We start from the raw sequence: 27,503 nt of genomic DNA on the forward strand, positions 1-27,503 counted from the left end.
ATGAGGAAATGACACACATTGCACCTGGAATAACACAGACAAAAGGTGAGACAGAAATGACACACATTGCACCTGGAATAACACAGACAAAAGGTGAGACAGAAATGAGGAAATGACACACACAACACACGGAATAACACAGACAAAAGTGAGACAGAAATGAGAAAATGACAGACACAGCACATGGAATAACACAGACAAAAGGTGAGACAGAAATGAGGAAATGACACACACAGCACATGGAATAACACAGACAAAAGGTGAGATAGAAATGAGGAAATGACAGACACAGCACATGGAATAACACAGACAACAGGTGAGATAGAAATGAGGAAATGACAGACACAGCATGTGGAATAACACAGACAACAGTGCACAACACAGAAGAAACAGAGACACAGAGCAGTAAGTGCTGGCAAAAGGGTACAGACATTAACAGACAATGACAGTCTGCGCAGATAGCTCCCACATTCTGGTCTCCACAGCTACTGACATTTACAGACTATGACAGTCTGTACAAATAGCTCCCACATTCTTGTCTCCACAGCTACTGACACATAACTAGGGTCGTGTTCACAACTTCTAACAGACAACAAGGTTTGCGTGGTCCTGTTGTTACACTGCTACACTGAAGGACAACATACATTTCACTCAGAGAACAAGGTTTGTGTGGCTCTGTTGTTACACTAAAGACAACATACATTTCACTCAGAGAACAAGGTTTGCGTGGCCCTGTTGTTACACTGCTACACTGAAGGACAACATACATATCATTCAGGGAACACGGTTCGTGTGGCCCTGCTGTTACACTGCTACACTGAAGGACAACATACATTTCATTCAGAGAACAAGGTTTGTGTGGCCCTGTTGTTACACTAAAGACAACATACATATCATTCAGAGAACAAGGTTTGCGTGGCCCTGTTGTTACACTGTAACACTGAAGGACAACATACATTTCATTCAGTGAACAAGGTTTGTGTGGCCCTGTTGTTACACTAAAGACAACATACATTTCATTCAGAGAACAAGGTTTGTGAGGCCCTGTTGTTACACTGCTACACTGAAGGACAACATACATTTCATTCAGTGAACAAGGTTTGTGAGGCCCTGTTGTTACACTGCTACACTGAAGGACAACATACATTTCATTCAGAGAACAAGGTTTGTGTGGCCCTGTTGTTACACTAAAGACAACATACATTTCATTCAGAGAACAAGGTTTGTGAGGCCCTGTTGTTACACTGTAACACTGAAGGACAACATACATTTCATTCAGAGAACAAGGTTTGTGTGGCCCTGTTGTTACACTAAAGACAACATACATTTCATTCAGAGAACAAGGTTTGTGTGGCCCTGTTGTTACACTAAAGACAACATACATTTCATTCAGAGAACAAGGTTTGTGAGGCCCTGTTGTTACACTGTAACACTGAAGGACAACATACATTTCATTCAGAGAACAAGGTTTGTGTGGCCCTGTTGTTACACTAAAGACAACATACATTTCATTCAGAGAACAAGGTTTGTGTGGCCCTGTTGTTACACTAAAGACAACATACATATCATTCAGAGAACAAGGTTTGTGTGGCCCTGTTGTTACACTAAAGACAACATACATTTCATTCAGAGAACAAGGTTTGTGTGGCCCTGTTGTTACACTAAAGACAACATACATATCATTCAGAGAACAAGGTTTGTGAGGCCCTGTTGTTACACTGCTACACTGAAGGACAACATACATATCATTCAGGGAACACGGTTTGTGTGGCCCTGCTGTTACACTGCTACACTGAAGGACAACATACATTTCATTCAGAGAACAAGGTTTGTGTGGCCCTGTTGTTACACTAAAGACAACATACATATCATTCAGAGAACAAGGTTTGCGTGGCCCTGTTGTTACACTGTAACACTGAAGGACAACATACATTTCATTCAGTGAACAAGGTTTGTGTGGCCCTGTTGTTACACTAAAGACAACATACATTTCATTCAGAGAACAAGGTTTGTGAGGCCCTGTTGTTACACTGCTACACTGAAGGACAACATACATTTCATTCAGAGAACAAGGTTTGTGAGGCCCTGTTGTTACACTGCTACACTGAAGGACAACATACATTTCATTCAGAGAACAAGGTTTGTGTGGCCCTGTTGTTACACTAAAGACAACATACATTTCATTCAGAGAACAAGGTTTGTGAGGCCCTGTTGTTACACTGTAACACTGAAGGACAACATACATTTCATTCAGAGAACAAGGTTTGTGTGGCCCTGTTGTTACACTAAAGACAACATACATTTCATTCAGAGAACAAGGTTTGTGTGGCCCTGTTGTTACACTAAAGACAACATACATTTCATTCAGAGAACAAGGTTTGTGAGGCCCTGTTGTTACACTGTAACACTGAAGGACAACATACATTTCATTCAGAGAACAAGGTTTGTGTGGCCCTGTTGTTACACTAAAGACAACATACATTTCATTCAGAGAACAAGGTTTGTGTGGCCCTGTTGTTACACTAAAGACAACATACATATCATTCAGAGAACAAGGTTTGTGTGGCCCTGTTGTTACACTAAAGACAACATACATATCATTCAGAGAACAAGGTTTGTGTGGCCCTGTTGTTACACTAAAGACAACATACATTTCATTCAGAGAACAAGGTTTGTGTGGCCCTGTTGTTACACTGTAACACTGAATGACAACATACAGTGTGAATGAAAAGCACAAGAGCTGCACAAAATAAAAACAGTCAGTAATGTAAAGGAAAGGTCCACATGGAAAACATGTAAGGAGGTGATGGCAGAAAATGACTGGAAAGAATAAAGCAAAAGGCAAATAGCAAGGTTGATGGAATGAACTGACAATGAAGGCAAACTGTGTGTGTGTGTGTGTGTGTGTGTGAGTGTGTGTAATCACACACATACACATGTTTCTCCCACCAAAAACATCCTCACGGACATGCATCCCCCTTTTCACCGGTCTCACTTCAACACACTCAAAAAGCAAAACGCTTACTTCACAATGCAAACCAGTACAATACTCTTCCACTTCCAGCTCTGTACTGAACCACAGACCTCATGCAATGCACGGAACAGCAGCACACAGAAGCATTTTCCATGATACCAACAGAAATAAAGGTCTCAAACTACAGTTGATCCACCTTCCCAAAATTCAAAATGTAACTGAAAACAATGAAAAAAAAACACACACACACAAAAAACCCCCAAACAAACAAATAAAGAAACAAACCCCTAAAACCCATACACAACAACAAAAAATATGCACACCCACACAGACATAACTGAAAACAATAATAATTAGTTAAAAAAACGAAACCAAACTCACACACACAACAACAAAACAACTGAAAAACAACTGACACAACAACAAAACAACTGACACAACAACAAAACAACTGACAAACAAGAAGAAGAAGAACAACAGCACTGAGCACCCCCACCTGGCACGGCCACGAAGAACTTGACGGCGTCCTTGTGCCCATGGAATGAAAGCTGCGCCTGGGCCATGGAGCAGTAGGGTGTGAAGGAGGCCGGCGTCACGCTGTCCGTCTGAGCGTTGCTGTACACACGGATGACCCCTCCAGGCCGACCCCCTGACCCTGATGACCCTTCCCCTCCATCAGTCCCCGCCCCTGATGTCGTCACCGCCTGCTTGTTGCCTGGAAACACAAGTCCTCTGTCACATGTCACTGTGTTACATCCCTGTGCTTTGGTCCAGTCATGGAACACAGGTCCTCTGTCACATCACTGTGTTACATCCCTGTGCTTTGGTCCAGTCATGGAACACCGGTCCTGTTACAGCACTGTGCTACATCCCTGTGCTTTGGACCTGTCATGAAACACAGGTCCTGTTACATCACTGTGTTACATCCCTGTGCTTTGGACCTGTCATGAAACACAGGTCCTGTTACATCCCTGTGCTTTGGTCCTGTCATGGAACACAGGTCCTGTTACATCCCTGTGCTTTGGTCATGTCATGAAACACACGCCCTGTTACTTCCCTGTGCTTTGGTCATGTCATGGAACACAGGTCCTGTTACATCACTGTGCTTTGCTCATGTCATGGAACACAGGTCCTGTTACTTCACTGTGCTTTGGTCATGTCATGAAACACAGGTCCTGTTACTTCCCTGTGCTTTGGTCCTGTCATGAAACACAGGTCCTGTTACATCCCTGTGCTTTGTTCCTGTCATGGAAACAGGTCCTGTTTCTTCCCTGTGCTTTGGTCATGTCATGAAACACAGGTCCTGTTACATCTCTGTGCTTTGGTCATGTCATGAAACACAGGTCCTGTTACATCTCTGTGCTTTGGTCATGTCATGAAACACAGGTCCTGTTACATCCCTGTGCTTTGGTCCTGTCATGGAACACAGGTCCTGTTACTTCCCTGTGCTTTAGTCATGTCATGAAACACAGGTCCTGTTACATCCCTGTGGTTTAGTCCTGTCATGAAAACACAGGTCCTGTTACTTCCCTGTGCTTTGGTCCTGTCATGAAACACAGGTCCTGTTACATCCCTGTGCTTTGGTCGTGTCATGGAACACAGGTCCTGTTACTTCCCTGTGCTTTGGTCGTGTCATGGAACACAGGTCCTGTTACATCCCTGTGCTTTGGTCATATCATGAAACACAGGTCCTGTTACACCACTGTGTTACATCCCTGTGCTTTGGTCATGTCATGGAACACAGGTCCTGTTACATCACTGTGTTACATCCCTGTGCTTTGGTCCTGTCATGAAACACTGGTCCTGTTACATCACTGTGTTACATCCCTGTGGTTTGGTTATGTCATGGAACACAGGTCCTGTTACATCACTGTGCTTTGGTCCTGTCATGGAACACAGGTCCTGTTACATCCCTGTGGTTTAGTCCTGTCATGAAACACAGGTCCTGTTACTTCCCTGTGGTTTGGTCATGTCATGGAACACAGGTCCTGTTACATCCCTGTGCTTTGGTCCTGTCATGAAACACAGGTCCTGTTACATCCCTGTGCTTTGGTCCTGTCATGAAACACAGGTCCTGTTACATCCCTGTGGTTTAGTCCTGTCATGAAACACAGGTCCTGTTACTTCCCTGTGCTTTGGTCCTGTCATGAAACACAGGTCCTGTTACTTCCCTGTGCTTTGGTCCTGTCATGAAACACAGGTCCTGTTACTTCCCTGTGCTTTGGTCATGTCATGGAACACAGGTCCTGTTACATCACTGTGGTTTAGTCATGCAATCTGTTCTCTTGGACGGGTGTAACAGCCCAGTGGTTAAAGCATTGGACTTTCAATCTGAGTGTCCCAGGTTCAAATCTCAATAATGGCACCTGGTGGGCAGAAGGTGGAGATCTTTCCAATCTACCAGTTCAACATATGTGCTGACCTGCTAGTCAGGGTGGATTTCTTCTACAAAATTTTGCCACAGGACAAAACTTAATTTTCCCATCAGTTCTTTTTCAGTGTGCCAAGTACATGCTGCTCATCCAAATGACTAGATGATCAATTTCCAGTAAATTAAAAACAAACACAAAAAATATACAGCTCCACACCCCACCAACCAATCAACCAAAAACAAACAAAAAAAAGCCAATAGTAACACCAGGAGTAGAATTCAGTGCCAGGACTTACTTTCTGAAAGAGGCACGGAGATGATGGCTTACTTTCTGAAAGAGGAAAGGAGATGATGACTTACTTTCTGAAAGAGGCACTGAGATGATGGCTTACTTTCTGAAAGAGGCACGGAGATGATGGCTTACTTTCTGAAAGAGGCACAGAGATGTTGTCTTACTTTCTGAAAGCGGCATGCAGATGATAACTTACTTTCTGAGAGAGGCATGGAGATGATGGCTTACTTTATGAAAGAGGCACAGAGATGATGACTTACTTTCTGAAAGAGGCATGGAGATGATGACTTACTTTCTGAAAGAGGCACAGAGATGATGACTTACTTTCTGAGAGAGGCACGGAGATGATGGCTTACTTTCTGAAAGAGGCACAGAGATGATGACTTACTTTCTGAGAGAGGCACGGAGATGATGACTTACTTTCTGAGAGAGGCACAGAGATGGTGACTTACTTTCTGAGAGAGGCACGGAGATGATGTCTTACTTTCTGAAAGAGGCATGGAGATGATGACTTACTTTCTGAGAGAGGCACTGAGATGATGACTTACTTTCTGAGAGAGGCACAGAGATGATGACTTACTTTCTGAAAGAGGCACAGAGATTATTACTTACTTTCTGAAAGAGGCATGGAGATGATGACTTACTTTCTGAAAGAGGCACAGAGATGATGACTTACTTTCTGAGAGAGGCACGGAGATGATGGCTTACTTTCTGAGAGAGGTACAGAAATGATGACTTACTTTCTGAAAGAGGAAAGGAGATGATGACTTACTTTCTGAAAGAGGCATAGAGATGATGACTTACTTTCTGAAAGAGGCATGGAGATGATGACTTACTTTCTGAAAGAGGCATGGAGATGATGGCTTACTTTCTGAGAGAGGCACGGAGATGATGACTTACTTTCTGAGAGAGGCAGAGAGATACTTACTTTCTGAGACAGGCACAGAGATGATGACTTACTTTCTGAGAGAGGCACGGAGATGATGACTTACTTTCTGAAAGAGGCATGGAGATGATGACTTACTTTCTGAGACAGGCACGGAGATGATGACTTACTTTCTGAAAGAAGCATGGAGATGATGACTTACTTTCTGAAAGAGGCATGGAGATGATGACTTACTTTCTGAGAGAGGCACGGAGATGATGACTTACTTTCTGAGAGAGGCAGAGAGATACTTACTTTCTGAGACAGGCACAGAGATGATGACTTACTTTCTGAGAGAGGCACGGAGATGATGACTTACTTTCTGAAAGAGGCATGGAGATGATGACTTACTTTCTGAGAGAGGCATGGAGATGATGACTTACTTTCTGAAAGAAGCATGGAGATGATGACTTACTTTCTGAAAGAGGCACGGAGATGATGACACCGTTGCCAGTTCCGATCCACAGTCTGTTGCAGGAGATCAGCATGGCGGTGATGCGCACAAAGGAGAACCCCAGCTTGCCAGTGCCTTCATCATCACACACACACTGCACGTCAACGTTAATCCCCCCATACACACATTATAAGGCACAAACACTACACGTCAACGTTAATTCCCCACATAGTACACATAACACAAACACTACGTGTTAAAGTTAATCCCCCCACACACAGTACACATCACACAAACACTACACGTCAACGTTAATTCCCCACACAGTACACATCACACAAACACTACACGTCAACGTTAATCCCCCCCACACACAGTACACATCACACACACACTGCACGTCAACATTAATCCCACACAGAGACATCACACAAACACTGCACATCAAAGTTAATCCCCCCCACACACAGTACACATCACACAAACACTACATGTCAACGTTAATCCCCCACACAGTACACATCACACAAACGCTACATGTCAACGTTAATTCCACACACAGTACACATCACACAAACACTGCACATCAAAGTTAATCCCCCCCACACAGTACACATCACACAAACACTGCACATCAAAGTTAATCCCCCCCACACAGTACACATCACACAAACACTACACGTCAACATTAATCCCCACCCCCACACAGTACACATCACACAAACACTGCATGTCAACGTTAATCCCCCACACAGTACACATCACACAAACACTGCACATCAAAGTTAATCCCCCCCACACAGTACACATCGCACAAACACTACATGTCAACGTTAATCCCCCCCCCACACACACACACAGTACACAAACACTGCACATCAAATTTAATCCCCCCCACACACAGTACACATCACACAAACACTACATGTCAATGTTAATCCCCCCCACACACAGTACACATCACATAAACACTGCACATCAAAGTTAATCCCACACACACACAGTACACATCACACAAACACTACACATCAACGTTAATCCCCCATACACACAGTACACATCACACACACACTGCACGTCAACGTTAATCCCCCACTCACACAGTACACATCACACACACACTGCATGTCAACGTTAATCCCCCACACAGTACACATCAAACAAACACTACACATCAACATTAATCACACACACACACAGTACACATCACACAAACACTACATGTCAACATTAATCCAGTACACACCACACAAACACAACTCATTAATGTTAATGCCCCACATGTACACACTCTATACATGTTGCAATGGGCTTTGAAAAAAGTGGACTGGTTTCAACTTGCCCCAAACTGTTTGCCGTTGGGCACAGGACAATGGAAATGCACACAAACATTACCATAAAAATATACCCGTTTCATTTTCACGCAGGACACCAACACATCTTAGTCATGACAGTCTCCCCTGTGCATGCATGCATGTGAGTTCAGACCAACTTCATTCAGTTCAGTTCAGTTCCTCAAGGAGGTACCACAGTGTTCTGACAAATCCAAATACACTACATCACGTCCGTAAAGCAGATACCTGACCAGCAGCATTACCCAACATGCTTAGTCAGACCTTGAAAGAAAATACAATAAATGAAATATGATAAAAGAGAAAAAGAGTTAAAATAAAATAAAATAAAATAATGATATAAATAGTAGTAATGATAACATAAATAAATAAGTAGACATATAGTATGAATAAGTAAATACAAAAAATCAAACACACACAGACACAGACATCAAGACAAAAAGACCACCACAACAAGGACAGACAGCCTCACCCAGCATCTTGCTGACGTAGGGCTCGATGTTACACAGACATCAAGACAAAAAGACCACCACAACAAGGACAGACAGCCTCACCCAGCATCTTGCTGACATAGGGCTCGATGTTACACAGACAACAAGACAAAAACAACAACACAACAAGGACAGACAGCCTCACCCAGCATCTTGCTGACGTAGGGCTCGATGTTACACAGACAACAAGACAAAAACAACAACACAACAAGGACAGACAGCCTCACCCAGCATCTTGCTGATGTAGGGCTCGATGTTACACAGACATCAAGACAAAAAGAACACCACAACAAGGACAGACAGCCTCACCCAGCATCTTGCTGACATAGGGCTCGATGTTACACAGACAACAAGACAAAAACAACAACACAACAAGGACAGACAGCCTCACCCAGCATCTTGCTGACGTAGGGCTCGATGTTACACAGACATCAAGACAAAAACAACAACACAACAAGGACAGACAGCCTCACCCAGCATCTTGCTGACGTAGGGCTCGATGTCCACGTCCTGCAGGTGTTGGTGAGTGTAGGCATGGTACAGTCTCAGTGTGCTGTCCAGTCGTATCGACACCCACACCCCGTCACCCACCCACGCCAACTGCCGCACCTGGCTCTCCTTTCGTGGGTGAGCATCGAAGCTGGTCTGAAAAAACATTGGGATTACAATCAAGTCACTGATGTGCCTTTTTTTTTCCTGACTGTCCCATTTTTGCTGACCCATCATCTGCATCTATTCCATGGCATTACTCTCATATGACTGCTCCTGAGCCTATCCCCCCCCCCTCTGCTGAGCCTTCTGCTAATAACAATGGTCACTTTGTCACCATACCTGTAACTAGTATCCTGGAAACTAACTCAGCTATGACTTGAGTGGGTGGGTTCAAAATTAATACAGGTGTTTATTCAAAATTGATATACGTGTTTATTCAAAATTGATACACATGTTTAAAACCAATTTGTTATGACTGGATATGGAATTTGCAGCCCTTAAATCAGAAGAAGAAGAACTCTACCTTAAATAACAGAAGAAGAAGAACTCTACCTTAAAAATACAGAAGAAAAACTCTATCAGAAATGTGCTGTCTACAGGAAGCAGTTTCAAACAATAAATGTTTGACGACTTTGAGATGTACGAAAAGAGTGCCAGTGATAAACTAGAGGGACAAAGAAAGCAGTCAGATCTCAATAAGTTCTAATTAAACTGCTGCTGTTTTATATTATAGAAAAAGCTTCGCATGTGTATTTGAAATTATTGTTGCTGACAACATTTTCTAAATAAAAAATGCTCACAATATTTTGCAAAACCTCAAGTATATATGAACTCATTTCCAGAGTATTTGCCTGTTAGCATGAGCACATTTATGCATATGTTTACAAGCATGAAAGTGTGTGTGTGTGTGTGTGTGTGTGTTCTTAGCTTGTTAAACTGAAACAAAGAATGTAACCACCATCTCATGAACAAATCTATTTAACAAAATCAAGAAATGTCATTCAAATGGGTTCCAATAAAACACTGATGTCTGCATTATCCAGAGATGGATTTTGGGACAGACTATGAAAATGTGTAGCAATACTTTTGTTGTCAATATATTTAAAAAGTTGGAAGAAGTCAAGTGGAAAGAGAGTTTGTCACTCTAAATATTTTTATCTGAATGAATAAATATTATACTCTGATCAATAACACTGCCTCACAAAGAGGAACATTTATAGGAACACACAAAGACTTCTCTTGATCATAATGTTAAAATTCCCACATTCTCTAAGCTGCATAGATATTTCTTTGACCGCTATAAAGAACGGTGTCACACTTCATTGCTCCCACCCTACAATGAGTACACCTCCAGAATCCCTCATGCTGGAATACAATTTGAGTACAGTGTGCTACACCTCTCAGGATGACAATATGTGGACACATTATTCTGTGATGTTTATATAGTAATACAAATGAATAAATTGAATGGGCAACAAGTAACATGATTTGATGTAATGAATGGGCAATAGGTAACATGATTTGATGTAATGAGAGGGCAATAAGTAACATGATTTGATGTAATGAATGGGCCATAAGTAACATGATCTAATTTGATAAATGAATGGAAGTATGCATGCGTGATTGTATATCTGTGTATAAATGTATGCGAATATGTATATATGATGATGTTCATACTGTTATGTGTATATGTGCCTGAATGTATATATGCTTGTCTGCAGAAAATATGCTTGATTTCTTTTTTCTTTCTCGATAGATGAGCATGTATGCTTCTCATTCTTGTTATGAAAACTATAAATCATAATAAAATTCATACTATAAATACACATGCGTATCATGCCATGGTATTATAAAATACATACAAATCATCAAGAATGTATGTTTTTATTTCAAAATTTTAAAAATATTCTACATACAAAACATTATCTTCACATGGAGTCATGGCCTAAAGGTAATGCGTCTACCTGGGAAACAAGAGATTCTGAGCGCACTGGTTCGAATCCGAGCACAGTCGCCAGTATTTTCTCCCCCTCCACAAGACCTTGAGTGCTGGTCTGGATGCTAGTCATTCAGATGGGACAATAAATGGAGGTCCTGTGTGCAGCATGCACTTTGCGCACATAAAAGAACCCACAGCAACAAAAGGGTTATCCCTGTCTAAATTTTGTAGAAAAATCCACTTCGATAGGAAATCAAATAAACTGCAGACAGGAAAAAATACAAAACAAAATGGGTGGTGCTCTCAGTGTAGCGACGTGCTCTCCCTGGGGAGAGCAGCCTGAATTTCACACAGATAAATCTGTTGTGACAAAAAGAGTAATACAGAAAAGAGGTCAGCTGACACCGCCCCCAGCCCTGTCAGGGGTTACAACTCTTCTAATCACTACAAACAACACTGTTCCAACCCACGACCTGGAAACAAAAATGGTATTTACAAAAACCACAAGCACAGTTACAGTCATACTGAAGTACCTAAACCCAGAGTCTGCCTCAGGTGTTGACCATTCTATCAGAGGATTACAAAAACCCTGCCAATAATGTCAATGCACACAGTACATCAAACTGATAAGGTACAAACTGGGACATGCAGCCAAAAAACTGTTCCATGGGCTACTTACAATTCCGGAGTGCTAAAAAAGAAAAAACAAAACAAAACGCACACACACAAAAGAAAAACCTCAATAAAGGCATCAAATCAACAAGTTTTGACAGGGGAAAAAATATAAATGATTTTTTTGTTCACCAGCAGATATGGTCTAGCAGTATATGGATCATCCCACACACTCTTGACACCTCTTCGAAATTGAAAATGAAACGATGGTGATGATGAAACAAGATAAATGGTGACACAGAGCTATGGTACAGATACTTATATAGCGTTCATCCTCGGTCAAAGACCAAGTTCTGGACACTTTACAGAGTTGTTTGCACAACAGGCTGCCTACCTCGGAACAGCCGACCGACAGCTGCCACTGGGCACTCATCATTCGTTTCCTGTGTCATTCAATCTTGTTTCAGTCACGCACACACACACACTCAGACATGAAACATTTTAAGTGTTTGTCTGTTTTGTTTATTTACCCCAACAACATATGCAGCCATACTCCCCGTTTTCAGGGGATATGCATGCTAGGTATGTAAGAGTGACTCACCTCAAAGCTCATTTCCTGAGGGCTGATGATGTGCATGCTGGGTGTGTATGTGTGACTCACCTCAAAGCTCATTTCCTGAGGGCTGATGATGTGCATGCTGGGTGTGTATGAGTGACTCACCTCAATGCTCATTTCCTGAGGGCTGATGATCTGCATGCTGGGTATGCATGTGACTCTCCTCAATGCTCATTTCCTGAGGGCTGATGATGTGCATGCTGGGTGTGTATGAGTGACTCACCTCAATGCTCATTTCCTGAGGGCTGATGATGTGCATGCTGGGTATGCATGTGACTCTCCTCAATGCTCATTTCCTGAAGGCTGATGATCTGCATGCTGGGTGTGTATGTGTGACTCTCCTCAATGCTCATTTCCTGAGGGCTGATGATCTGCATGCTGGGTCTGTATGAGTGACTCACCTCAATGCTCATTTCCTGAGGGCTGATGATCTGCATGCTGGGTCTGTATGAGTGACTCACCTCAATGCTCATTTCCTGAGGGCTGATGATGTGCACCTTGTTCTTGTAGCCGCACCACACACGGCTGTTGGCCACCACAGTCATGCAGCGGATGGACGACTTGGGCCGACCCAGGTCCAGCAGGTGGTAGTTCAACAGGTCCCACTGACCGTCTGGGGGGGACAGGTCAGAAGATAATCATCATCATAATACTTCAGCACTGACCATCTGGGGGGGACAGGTCAGAAGATAATCATCGTCATAATACTTCAGCACTGATCGTCTGGGGGGGACAGGTCAGAAGATAATCATCGTCATGATACTTCAGCACTGACCGTCTGGGGGACAGGTCAGAAAAGATAATCATCGTCATAATACTTCAGCACTGACCATCTGGGGGGGACAGGTCAGAAGATAATCATCGTAATAATACTTCAGCACTGACCGTCTGGGGGACAGGTCAGAAGATAATCATCGTCATAATACTTCAGCACTGACCATCTGGGGGGGACAGGTCAGAAGATAATCATCGTCATAATACTTCAGGTCCCACTGACCATCTGGGGTGGACAGGTCAGAAGATAATCATCGTCATAATACTTCAGCACTGACCATCTGGGGGGGACAGGTCAGAAGATAATCATCGCCATAATACTTCAGCATTGACTGTCTGGGGGGCCAGGTCAGAAGATAATCATCGTCATAATACTTCAGCACTGACCATCTGGGGGGAACAGGTCAGAAGATAATACTTCAGGTCCCACTGACCATCTGGGGGGGCCAGGTCAGAAGAGAATCATCGTCATAATACTTCAACACTGACCATCTGGGGGGAACAGGTCAGAAGATAATCATCGTCATAATACTTCACCACTGACCATCTTGGGGGAACAGGTCAGAAGATAATACTTCAGGTCCCACTGACCATGTGGTTGGGGGCAGGTCAGAAGATAATAAACAAAATGAATTTGTTTTTTTTAAAACTGTGTTTGGGTTTGTGAATGGTAAACCTAAACAATTTTTTTCTCTCTTTTTTTTTTTTGTTAATTGCGTTTGGGTCTTTGAATGGTACATGAAAAAACAACTGAAGGACATTATCATGTAAATATTTCTGATCTGACTACTCTTGTACTTCATTTGATCTCTATATTTGTCTTTATCTGCATCCCTTTCTTCTTCTTCTTCTTCCAATGTTTCAATTGTATTCTTGAAATCGGATACCTAATAGAACATTGTATCAACAATAGATACTTATAATTATAGCACTCTATCAAGAAAACTGCTCCAGGACCTTTACAAAACACATAATATCATACATTACACATTACATCAATGTCACAGATACACACCAAAATGTACCTAACACAATGCATAATTATATTCAACACACACATACACACACATGCATACAACCTATGTATAATCCAGCTGCTTGGCTGTTTTTGTCTATCAGTCTATTTATGGGTTTTTTTTCAGTTTTTATTTTTATTTCTTATTTTTTATAAATGTCCATTAAGATGTCGCTGTTGTTGTAAAATGTCAACCTAGCAAAATGAAATTTTAAAAATGTTAAAAAAAACCAAAAAAACTTCTCCGTTTAAAGCTGCAATCAGCTGACCAGGCCTGCACTACTCACCTGCTGCTCTGTGAAATATGGCCACAGTCCCGTCAGCCAGTGCCACAAACACTCTCCCCTTGACGTGGCTGAAACACCCAACCATTCAATCAGTCAGCCCTGCACCCCTCAAAACTGGCCCCTTGACATGGCTCAAACACCCCTCAACACTGACCCCTTGACATGGCTCAAACACCCCTCAACACTGACCCCTTGACATGGCTCAAACACCCCTCAACACTGACCCCTTGACATGGCTCAAACACCCCTCAACACTGACCCCTTGACATGGCTCAAACACCCCTTAACACTGACCCCTTAACATGGCTCAAACAGCACTCAACACTGACCCCTTGACATGGCTCAAACACCCATCAACACTGACCCCTTGACATGGCTCAAACACCCCTCAACACTGACCCCTTGATGTGGCTCAAACACCCCTCAACACTGACCCCTTGACATGGCTCAAACACCCCTCAACACTGACCCCTTGATGTGGCTCAAACACCCATCAACACTGACCCCTTGACATGGCTCAAACACCCATCAACACTGACCCCTTGACATGGCTCAAACACCCATCAACACTGACCCCTTGACATGGCTCAAACACCCCTCAACACTGACCCCTTGATGTGGCTCAAACACCCCTCAACACTGACCCCTTGACATGGCTCAACCACCCCTCAACACTGACCCCTTGACGTGGCTCAAACACCCCTCAACACTGACCCCTTGACATGGCTCAAAGTCAAACACCCCTCAACACTGACCCCCTGACGTGGCTCAAACACCCCTGAACACTGACCCCTTGACATGGCTCAAACACCCCTCAACACTGACCCCTTGATGTGGCTCAAACACGCCTCAACACTGACCACTTGACATGGCTCAAACACCCCTTAACACTGACCCCTTAACATGGCTCAAACAGCACTCAACACTGACCCCTTGACATGGCTCAAACACCCCTCAACACTGACCCCTTGACATGGCTCAAACACCCCTCAACACTGAGCCCTTGACATGGCTCAAACACCCCTTAACACTGACCCCTTAACATGGCTCAAACAGCACTCAACACTGACCCCTTGACATGGCTCAAACACCCCTCAACACTGACCCCTTGACATGGCTCAAACACCCCTCAACACTGACCCCTTGATGTGGCTCAAACACCCCTCAACACTGACCCCTTGACATGGCTCAAAGTCAAACACCCCTCAACACTGACCCCCTGACGTGGCTCAAACACCCCTGAACACTGACCCCTTGACATGGCTCAAACACCCCTCAACACTGACCCCTTGACGTGGCTCAAACACGCCTCAACACTGACCCCTTGACGTGGCTCAAACACGCCTCAACACTGACCGCTTGACATGGCTCAAACACCCCTCAACACTGACCGCTTGACATGGCTCAAACACCCCTCAACACTGACCCCTTGACATGGCTCAAACACCCCTCAACACTGAGCCCTTGACGTGGCTCAAACACGCCTCAACACCCCTCAAACAGCCCTCAACACTGGCCCCTTGACATGGCTCAAACAGCCAACCATTCACTCACTCAGCCCTGCACCCCAGCATTGCTCTGACATCAAAATTTGTATCAATAGAATGGTTACATGTTCCTACAGGCATAAATCGCAAGCAAAGGCAGCTAACTTTTGACAGTATTTCCAGCTGTCAATTAGAAGGAAAACCCGGTCATTTTCACCAAAGTTTCTTCCTTTTTCCACACCAACATGTCAGGGAATCTTGTCACGGCTGTAAAGTCTCCAGGATGAAATGGGTTAACATCTTTACAGCAATGTGACCCATGTTTACCAGCATAAAAATGACACACACTTTTTTATCACTGATGTCAGAAAGATAACAGGTTTTTCTTGTTGCGGGGCAGAGTTACAATTATGCACAATGTCATTTGGAGTTGATAAAAAGAAAAATCCAAATGGAAACAAAGTCAATTGAGAAACAAATGAATTATTTTGTATATAAGCTTCTTAAAACATTAGCTGTAACCTCACACCTTGCTGTCCCCATCAGCCCCAGCTTACCCTCTATCTACATCAGTCACGTGTTAACATCTACATCAGCCACATGTTAACATCTACAAATCTACATCAGCCACATGTTAACATCTACATCAGCCACATGTTTACATCTACATCAGCAACACGTTAACATCTACAAATCTACATCAGCCACACATTAACATCTACATTAACCACACATTAACATCTACATCAGCCACATGTCAACATCTACAAATCTACATCAGCCAAATGTTAACATCTACACCAGCCACATGTCAACATCTACATCAGCCATGTGTTAACATCTACAAATCTACATCAGCTACACGTCAACATCTACATCGGCCACACGTTAACATCTACGTCAGCCACGTGTTAACATCTACATCAGCCACACGTTAACATCTACAAATCTACATAAGCCACACGTTAACATCTATAAATCTACACCAGCCACATGTTAACATCTACATCAGCCACACGATAACATCTACAAATCGACATCAGCCACATGTTAACATCTACATCAACCACACGTTAACATCTACAAATTTGCATCAGCCACATGTTAACATCTACATCAGCCACACATTAACTTCTACATCAGCCACATGTTAACATCTACAAATCTAAATCAGCCATACGTTAACATCTACATCAGCCACATGTTAACACTACAAATCTACATCAGCCACATGTTAACATCTACATCAGCCACACGTTAACTTCTACATCAGCCACATGTTAACATCTACAAATCTACATCAGCCACACGTTAACATCTACAGCAGCCACATGTTAACACCTACAAATCTACATAATAATAATAATGGTATTTATATAGCGCTGGATCTTGTGCAGAGACAAATCAAAGCACTTTCGCACCAGTCATTCACACGCATGCATAACTCTAATACTGCAGAAACTAAAGACAAGGAAGGGCAGGCAAGGGAGGCTATTTTGGGAAGAGGTGGGTTTTAAGGCCAGACTTGAAAGAGCTGAGTGTGGAGACTTGACGAAGAGAAAAAGGAAGTTCATTCCAATCGCAAGGTCCAGAAACAGAGAAAGAACGGCGGCCAATAGTCGAGTGTTTGAATCTGGGTATGCATAAACAGAGTGGATCCGAGGCCGATCGTAGTGAGCGAGATGGAGTGTAGAGGTGAAGCCAGCCGCAGAGATAGGAAGGGGTAATTTTGTGAATGCATCTATAACATAGAGTGCTGATCTTGTACTTTATTCGGTGTGAGACAGGGAGCCAGTGGAGATGTTGCAAAAGAGGAGTGATGTGCTCAGATCTTTTCTTTCTGAGGACAAGTCGGGCAGCAGAGTTTTGTATACGCTGAAGGGGCTGAATGGATGAAGCAGGCAGACCAGACAATAAAGAGTTACAGTAGTCAAGGCGAGAGAGAATGAGAGAAACGACAAGTCTAGATGTTGCGTCAGTGGATAGATATTTCCGGACGGCACTGATGCGTCGCAGTTGACAGTAGCAGGACTGACATGTCTGACTGATAAATTTTTGCATGGACAGTGTATTGTCAAGGACAACACCGAGGTTCCTGACTGACGTGGAAAGAGGGATGGATGTACTGCCAAGTTTGATTGTGTCAATTGTGATGGAAGACAGTTTTTGTTTAGTTCCTATGATCATTGCTTCAGTTTTGTCCGCGTTCAATTGTAACTTATTTCGAGTCATCCAGCTTCGAATGTCCAGGAAGCAGTTGGATGTTTCTTGCAAGAGCGACAACAATTTTTCAGGGGTATCACTCTTCTGGAGTTGAGTATCATCAGCATAAGAATGATGACTGATATTATGGCGGTTGATAATTTCAGCGAGAGGAGCAGTGTACAGTGTGAAGAGCACTGGGCCTAAAACAGATCCCTGTGGGACTCCATGTTCGATTTTAACGGGTTCAGATTGGAAATGATCAACAGTGACAGACTGGAATCGATCAGTAAGATAAGATTTGAACCAGTTTAGAACAGTGCCGTTGATACCAAATGTAAAATGAAGACGGGAAAGAAGGATTGAATGGTCTATCGTATCAAAGGCGGCTGACAAGTCGAGGAGAGTGAGAAGGGAAATTTTTCCTGAGTCGGACGCTATCAGTAGATTGTTCAGAATGTGGAGGAGAGTGGTTTCGGTGCTATGGTCAGCGCGATAGGCAGACTGAAATGGGTGGATGAGATTGTTGAAACAAAGGTGGTTGTTAAGCTGCTTGAGGACAGCTTTTTCAAGGAGTTTGGACATGAATGGAAGATTAGAAACTGGTCGATAGTTTTTCAAAATGTTTGCGTCAAGGTTGGGTTTCTTCAGAAGAGGCCGGACGATTGCAGTTTTGAAAGTGGATGGAAACGTTCCAGTGAGAAGGGATGTTAACATCTACATCAGCCACATGTTAACATCTACATCAGCCACATGTCAACATGTATAAATCTACATCAGCCACATGTTAACACCTACATCAGCCACATGTCAACATCTACAAATCTACACCAGCCACATGTTAACATCTACATCAGCCACATGTCAACATCTACAAATCTACATCAGCCACATGTTAACACCTACATCAGCCACATGTTAACACCTACAAATCCACATCAGCCACATGTTAACACCTACATCAGCCACATGTTAACACCTACATAGCCACATGTTAACATCTACATCAGCCACATGTTAACACCTACATAGCCACATGTTAACATCTACATCAGCCACATGTTAACATATACAAATCTACATCAGCCACATGTTAACATCTACATCAGCCACATGTTAACATCTACATCAGCCACATGTTAACATCTACATCAGCCACATGTTAACATCTACAAATCTACATCAGCCACATGTTAACATCTACATCAGCCACATGTTAACTACATCAGCCACATGTTAACATCTACATCAGCCACATGTTAACACCTACAAATCTACATCAGCCACATGTTAACATCTACATCAGCTGTTACCTCACACCTTGCTGGTGCTATCAATACTATCCATAACTGAATATATCACTATCTACATCAAGCCTGACCTGATCAGCATATCATTATCTTCATCAGCCACGATCTTCACATGAACACTCACTGCCCACTTCATCATCTGGTAACAGATGGGCCCTGACTTCATTTGTGTTACACAATACTTTTTTTAAAACAAAATTTTAATATATTTTTTGCCCATCTTTTTTTGCTTTTTGCCCATTTCATATTAGCTTTTCACCCAAACCCAGGGTTGCCCATTCTATGTTACCGTTTCACCCAAACCCAGGGTTGCCCATTCTATGTTACCATTTCACCCAAACCCAGGGTTAGGGTCTCACGGACTGATCAGCATGCTGGCTTTACGTGGAGGTCAGGTATCAGCTCCCTTTTTATATATTATTTTTATTATCATTTTTTACATGGTATATGGATCAATCCACATGCTTTTAACACCTCCTTCAAACAATTGAAAACTTCAGTGAAACTCACACAATGCCCAGTATGGAGTCCCTGAGTTTGACAGAGTGAAGACACCTCCTCCACTGCGCCACAGCTGAGTGCACATACAGGCTGAAACAGACGGCACAGCTCAAACACTTCAGGAAAACAGCACTCATTTCATCAACCACTGACAGAAATAAACTAGTATCTTACATACACTTGCAGAAAATATATATCACATAATTATGCTTTGACATACACACATATACAGACTCACACGACACACAAACACATACACACAATTTGCTTCTTGAAATGTCAGAGATCATTTTCTTACTTAAAGATGCCACTATCCACAGAAATATATCCAGAACAATTATTCACCTCTTAGGTTTTTTGTCGTCCTCATTGTAGTTAAAAAGATTTTGTGAATGTTTCTCCAGCAGCCTAGTTTGGTTTCCTTCTAATGATTCCATTTTCTTGCATTTGACTGGTATTTGTGATGCTGTAGAAATGTGCTAACAAAGTAGTAATAACAATAGCAACAGTAAAGATAGTACCAATACTAACAGTAATAATGATAATAACAATGTTGGTAAAATAAAACAGCAACTACAAAAAAGCCCCTCCAACATCCACTGCTCATCTTGTCCACCCCCTCTCCCTCCTCTCTCCCCCCCCTCTGTCCAGTGGTTTCCTGTCCTGACCTGCCGCTCTGACCACCCATCCACATGGTGGGGGAGACGCTGGACATCTCCACCTCCCCTCTCCTTCCCCTCTCCCTGTCCAGTTCCCTCCTGTCCTGACCTGCCACTCTGACCGCCCATCCACATGGTGGGGGAGACGCTGGACATCTTGTCCACCTCCCCTCTCCCTCCCCTCTCCAGTTCCCTTCTGTCCTGACCTGCCGCTCTGACCGCCCATCCACATGGTGGGGGAGACGCTGGACATCTTCTCCACCTCCCCATACTGCAGCTCGTTGTCCTGGGGCAGCGGGGAGATCCCGTCACGCACCAGCTCCGTCGTCTCCCGGGCCAGTCGCCTCCCTTTGCCTGCTGACCCGCCGTGGGTGGGGGTGTTGGAGCCGGAGGAAGCCGGAGAGCCGGTGGCGCGGTACATCTTTGGTCCGGACTCTGCCTCTTCCCTGGCACCGGGGGAGGAGGGCGCTGCGTCTCCTGGAAAAGGGAGCAAAGTGCCTCAAGGGTCAAGGTGCTCATCATCTGCCAACACAGTGTCTGTGAGGGTACTGGGTTCAAATCCCACTCTTGCCTTTTCTCCGAGGTTTGACAGGAAAATTGAACTGATCGTCTAGTTATTCGGATGAGCTGATTCTGTGTGCAGCACTCACTTGGCACACTGGAAAAGAACCCATGGAAACGGAAGTGTTCTCCTCTGGCAAAATTCTGTAAAGGAAATATATTCTAAGAGTGATAGGTACAGAAATATATTTATATTTGTTTGTATTTGTATTTCTTTTTATCACATCAGATTTCTCTGTGTGAAATTTGGGCTGCTCTCCCAAGGGAGAGCACGTCACTACATTACAGCGCCACCCATTTTTTTGTTATTTTTTCCTGCATGTAGTTTTATTTGTTTTTCCTATCGAAGTGGATTTTTCCACATAATTTTGCCAGGAACAACACTTCTGTTGCCGTGGGTTCTTTTACGTGCGCTAAATGCATGCTGCAAACGGGACATCGGTTTATCGTCTCATCCGAATGACTAGCATCCAGACCACCACTCAAGGTCTAGTGGAGGGGGAGAAAATATCGGCGGCTGAGCCGTGATTCGAACCAGCGTGCTCAGATTCTCTCGCTTCCTAAGCGGACGCATTTCCTCTGTGCCATCACTCCACTACAAGCATGCACTGTAGCCTGACTTGGCACTTTGGATTATGCTACTGGTCAGTTTGTTGCTTTCTGGTGGCACATTTCTTTCTTCTTCTGTATATCCTGTATCATCATCTTTGAGGTTTTTAACTACACTGTGGCACATCTCTTTTTCTTCTGTTTATCCTGTATCATCATCTTTGTGGTTTTTAACTATATTGTGGCACATCTCTTTTTCTTCTGTTTATCCTGTATTATCATCTTTGTGGTTTTTAACTATATTGTGGCACATCTTTTTTCTTCTGTTTATCCTGTATCATCATCTTTGTGGTTTTTAACTACACTGTGGCACATCTCTTTTTCATCTGTTTATCCTGTATCATCATCTTTGTGGCTTTTAACTACACTGTGGCACATCTCTTTTTTTCTTCTGTTTATCCTGTATCATCATCTTTGTGGTTTTTAACTACGCTGTGGCACGTCTCTTTTTCTTCTGTTTATCCTGTATCATCATCTTTGTGGTTTTTAACTACATTGTGGCACATCTTTTTTCTTCTTCTGTTTATCCTGTATCATCATCTTTGTGGTTTTTAACTATATTGTGGCACATCTTTTTTCTTCTTCTGTTTATCCTGTATTATCATCTTTGTGGTTTTTAACTACACTGTGGCACATCTCTTTTTCTTCTGTTTATCCTGTATCATCATCTTTGTGGTTTTTAACTACGCTGTGGCACGTCTCTTTTTCTTCTGTTTATCCTGTATCATCATCTTTGTGGTTTTTAACTACACTGTGGCACATCTCTTTTTCTTCTGTTTATCCTGTATCATCATCTTTGTGGTTTTTAACTACATTGTGGCACATCTTTTTTCTTCTTCTGTTTATCCTGTATCATCATCTTTGTGGTTTTTAACTACACTGTGGCACATCTCTTTTTCTTCTGTTTATCCTGTATCATCATCTTTGTGGTTTTTAACTACGCTGTGGCACATCTCTTTTTCTTCTGTTTATCCTGTATCATCATCTTTGTGGTTTTTAACTACACTGTGGCACATCTCTTTTTCTTCTGTTTATCCTGTATCATCATCTTTGTGGCTTTTAACTACACTGTGGCACGTCTCTTTTTTCTTCTGTTTATCCTGTATCATCATCTTTGTGGTTTTTAACTACACTGTGGCACGTCTCTTTTTCATCTGTTTATCCTGTATCATCATCTTTGTGGTTTTTAACTATATTGTGGCACATCTCTTTTTTTCTTCTGTTTATCCTGTATTATCATCTTTGTGGTTTTTAACTACACTGTGGCACGTCTCTTTTTCATCTGTTTATCCTGTATCATCATCTTTGTGGCTTTTAACTACACTGTGGCACATCTCTTTTTTTCTTCTGTTTATCCTGTATCATCATCTTTGTGGTTTTTAACTACATTGTGGCACATCTCTTTTTTTCTTCTGTTTATCCTGTATTATCATCTTGGCTGTCCTACATGCCATAAAGTATAACAGGAAGTAAGTACTGAAGTATGACAAAAACAGGTCTATAGTCTCTATTTACTGACTCTACCACAGTTGTTTCAGAAAATCAGTCTGGTATGTTCTTTAGTTCAGTTTCTTTAAAAAAAAAAAAAAAAAAAAAAAAAAAAAAAAATCAGACCCCAACTTAGAAAAGCAGGACGAAAATTGTTTGCAGTGGTGCTGGATCATGGCCACATTTTCGTTTTCTCAGAGGGTGGACTGGAAATAAGTTCTACCATATAAACATCAACTAAAAAGTATGTTAAAGGAAAAACAACAACAACAAAACAAACAAACAACAACAACAACAACAAAAAACCGAGACATGATTCTAGACAATAAAACTGAACTGGAAAAACTGACTCCAATGACTTAAACTGGGCTGGACAGCTGAACTGTAAACAAGAGAAATGAAGTGGACCACTAAACAGCTGTGCAAGGCAGAGCCTATGACAGAAGTGTGGAAGATCAAGACCCAGAAGAAATCACTTTTGCAGGCAGACAGTAGCAATGGGTAATGCTGAAGATTCACAGAATGCACTGTATAGGAAATTTTCTTCCATTGTACTGTATTGCATTTTATGATTCTTTGTGACAATGGATTTCTGTGTGTGAGATTCTGGCAACTCTCCCCAGGGAGAGGCGATCAATAGGATTTCTGTGTGTGAAATTCTGGCTGCTCTCCCCAGGGAGAGGCGATCAATACAGTGCAGCAACCCCCTCATCCCCCCATCCCCCTTTTTTTCACACTCACAACACTACAAACGGAAACGTGCATTGCACTCACCTTGGCACACCTTTTCTGCTGCTTTGGCAAGTGACACCGCCTCTTCACTCAGTTCTGGAGGGGTGGGGGGAGGTAAAAAAAAAAAAGAAAAAAGAAAGACAGAAAGTGGTTTTATTTCTGCAAAACTGACAAATATTCCTTTAACATTGTTAAGGCAAAACATACCTGCACACACGAAAATACATACATTGTGTGCGCACATGCACATACACACATGCAAGATCACATGCATGCAAAGCTCAACTCCACACCCCCACACACATACCCACCAAAATGTATGCACGTGCACACAGACACACACACACAATCACACACACACAAAAATAATCATACACACATCACTTCAAAAAGCACCACTACTTGAACTGATGATGATAGTGATAATAATGATAATGATGACAATAATGACAAGAACATATAATCATCATCATTGATGTTTATGTAATGTCTATCTCTGATCAGAGACCAATTTAACAAATACAGTCATTTGCACAGGCTGCCGACCTGGGGTGATCTGACTGAAAGCTGTTTTTTAAGGCACTGATCATCCATTTCTGAGTCATTCAGTTAAAACACCATCTATGCGCACTCACAAACATGTATAACAGAATGAAACAGTAAAGAGACCACTCATGACCCAACACAGACCAGAAAAGGGACACCACTCATGACCCAACACACATACCAGGAAAGGGACACCACTCATGACCCAACACACAGACCAGAAAAGGGACACCACTCATGACCCAACACACATACCAGTAAAGGGACACCACTCATGACCCAACACACATACCAGTAAAGGGACACCACTCATGACCCAACACACATACCAGTAAAGGGACACCACTCATGACCCAACACACATACCAGTAAAGGGACACCACTCATGACCCAACACACATACCAGGAAAGGGACACCACTCATGACCCAACACACATACCAGGAAAGGGACACCACTCATGACCCAACACACATACCAGTAAAGGGACACCACTCATGACCCAACACACATAGTAGGGAAGGGACATCACTCATGACCCAACACACAGACTAGTAAAGGGACACCACTCATGACCCAACACACATAGTAGGAAAGGGACATCACTCATGACCCAACACACAGACCAGTAAGGGGACACCACTCATGACCCAACACACAGACCAGTAAAGGGACACCACTCATGACCCAACACACAGACCAGTAAAGGGACAGCACTGACCGGCCGAGCTGCGAGGGGAGCCGACTGGGGAGTGCTGGGGGCTGGGGCTAGCAGGGCCTGTGGCGCACTGAACGAAGGTGATGCCCCCAATCCCGCTGCTCTCCCCTGAGGAGCTGGAAGAGGCCCCTGTGGACACGATCGTCTCTTTGGGCAGCTCCGGGGTCTCCGCTTTCAGCACCTCTTCCGCCACAGGGTAATCCGACTCCATTGCACCTGGGAAAGTCAGTGACATGTTGGATTACATCTCACAGCAAAAAACCCCCAAAAAACCAACCAAACAAACAAAAAAAAAAAAAAAAAAAAAGAAAAGAAAAAAAAAAGGCCATGCTTCTAACTCTATCGGAACAAAAGTTACAGACAAATGAAGTTTACTGAAATTACAGACATTGAGCCTTTTCGTCTCAGATTCTAAGCTTTTGGACCATTTACCAATCTTACAGTATCACTGCATGTAAACTAAATGGCTCAGAAGGCTAAAAACCAAGTTTATTATTATTCTGTATACAGTTATTATGCTTATTTATATTCTGTATATAGTTATTATGGCTATTCATTTTGCAGTTATAAAATGTATAGTCTTCTGGATATTGAGCTTAAATCTCACTGCAAAGTTTATCAAAACAGCCAAATGGGCATAGTTTCTTCATCAAGAAAAAAAAAAGAAAGAAAAAAGAAGATATTTTGATGAAACAAATTAATTCATACTAAACATGGACTAAGGACTGATGGTCTTTGTAAGACAAAGGCATCTTGTCCAAATGAAGATATTTTGATGAAACAAAGTGATTCACAATAAACAAGGACGAAGCACTGATGGTCTTTATAAGACAAAGGCATATTGTCCGAACCATTTGCTGCTTCTGCTACACTGTCTCAAAAAAAAAAAAAAAAAAAAGACTATGATTCAATGGATCCAGTGACCTTTACAGCCATTTCCAACTAAGAAATGAAATATATCAACAGAATAAAAAATCTGTAGACATGCTATCTTGACCACAGACCACCCACAAGTGCATGTTTCTGAATTTCAGGAATAAAACCAAAACCATTCCAAAGAGAACTACCCTTTGAAGAATTTAAGGTGAGATGTAAAAAAGCGTCTTTTCAGAGATAACTTTTGATGTCACAAAATCAAATGTTGCACACAAACAGCTTACACTTAAATCCACCCACAAGCAAATAATTCAAAATTACATGTATATGGAAAGCATCTTCAAAGATTGTAAGTAACTCATTTTCTTAAAAAAAAACAAGAACCCTGACAATGACAGACACCTCACCTGGAATTCCAGCCCACACACAGAGAAAAACAACCACCCCACAATGACAGACACCTCACCTGGAATTCCAACCCACACACAGAGAAAAACAACAACCCCACAATGACAGACACCTCACCTGGAATTCCAGCCCACACACAGAGAAAAACAACAACCCCACAATGACAGACACCTCACCTGGAATTCCAGCCCACACAGAGAGAAAAACTACAACCCTGACAATGACAGATACCTCACCTGGAATTCCAGCCCACACACAGAGAAAAACAACCACCCCACAATGACAGACACCTCACCTGGAATTCCAGGCCACACACAGAGAAAAACAACCACCCCACAATGACAGACACCTCACCTGGAATTCCAGGCCACACACAGAGAAAAACAACCACCCCACAATGACAGATACCTCACCTGGAATTCAAGCCCCCACACAGAGAAAAACAACCACCCCACAATGACAGACACCTCACCTGGAATGCTGGCAATGCAGAGAATGTGGGCAGAGGAGACGCGGAAACAGTCGAGGATGTCAGCAGGATTGTTGGCGTCAATGACGTTGACGCGGGTGGTGTTGTGCTGGCTGGTACAGATCCACACCAGTGACGACAGGCGTTCTGGTTCTGCGTCAGCCACATTCTTCTCGTGATCCTGTCCACAACACCAACAGCTGATCTGAAGTCACTTGACAACGAGTCTAAGATTTGAAACATCGAGTTCTTATCTTCAACTTCAGGTACCTTTGATTTTACACCACCTTTTATCATTTTTTTTTAACTTTTAAAAGGTCCAGCAGTCACCATTTTTGTTCATCTTCTTTCATCACATCAACAATGACATTGAAGTGTGGTCTCTTGAAGGCAATGAATCCCTC

General features: G+C 42.7%; 1 protein-coding gene across 16 annotated transcripts in view; it reads right to left on the bottom strand.

Moving 5' to 3' along the window:
- LOC143283900 (C-Jun-amino-terminal kinase-interacting protein 4-like) overlaps positions 1–27,503 on the bottom strand; it is a 161,254-nt gene that overhangs the window by 54,005 nt on the left and 79,746 nt on the right. For 15 of the 16 annotated variants that reach the window (XM_076590313.1, XM_076590307.1, XM_076590306.1 and 12 more), the window contains 10 exons: positions 27,103–27,280; positions 25,350–25,562; positions 24,126–24,179; positions 20,900–21,170; positions 20,044–20,124; positions 14,535–14,602; positions 12,920–13,071; positions 9,273–9,444; positions 6,978–7,091; positions 3,471–3,689 (listed from right to left, as the gene is read on the bottom strand). In XM_076590313.1, coding sequence (XP_076446428.1) covers positions 3,471–3,689; positions 6,978–7,091; positions 9,273–9,444; positions 12,920–13,071; positions 14,535–14,602; positions 20,044–20,124; positions 20,900–21,170; positions 24,126–24,179; positions 25,350–25,562; positions 27,103–27,280 — 1,522 coding nt within the window. Of the gene's footprint in view, positions 1–3,470; positions 3,690–6,977; positions 7,092–9,272; positions 9,445–12,919; positions 13,072–14,534; positions 14,603–20,043; positions 20,125–20,802; positions 20,859–20,899; positions 21,171–24,125; positions 24,180–25,349; positions 25,563–27,102; positions 27,281–27,503 lie in introns of all 16 variants that reach the window. The other variant, XM_076590299.1, reaches the window with a different exon arrangement.

The sequence above is a fragment of the Babylonia areolata genome, chromosome 7, assembly GCF_041734735.1.
Source record: "Babylonia areolata isolate BAREFJ2019XMU chromosome 7, ASM4173473v1, whole genome shotgun sequence".
Classification (NCBI taxonomy): domain Eukaryota; kingdom Metazoa; phylum Mollusca; class Gastropoda; order Neogastropoda; family Buccinidae; genus Babylonia; species Babylonia areolata.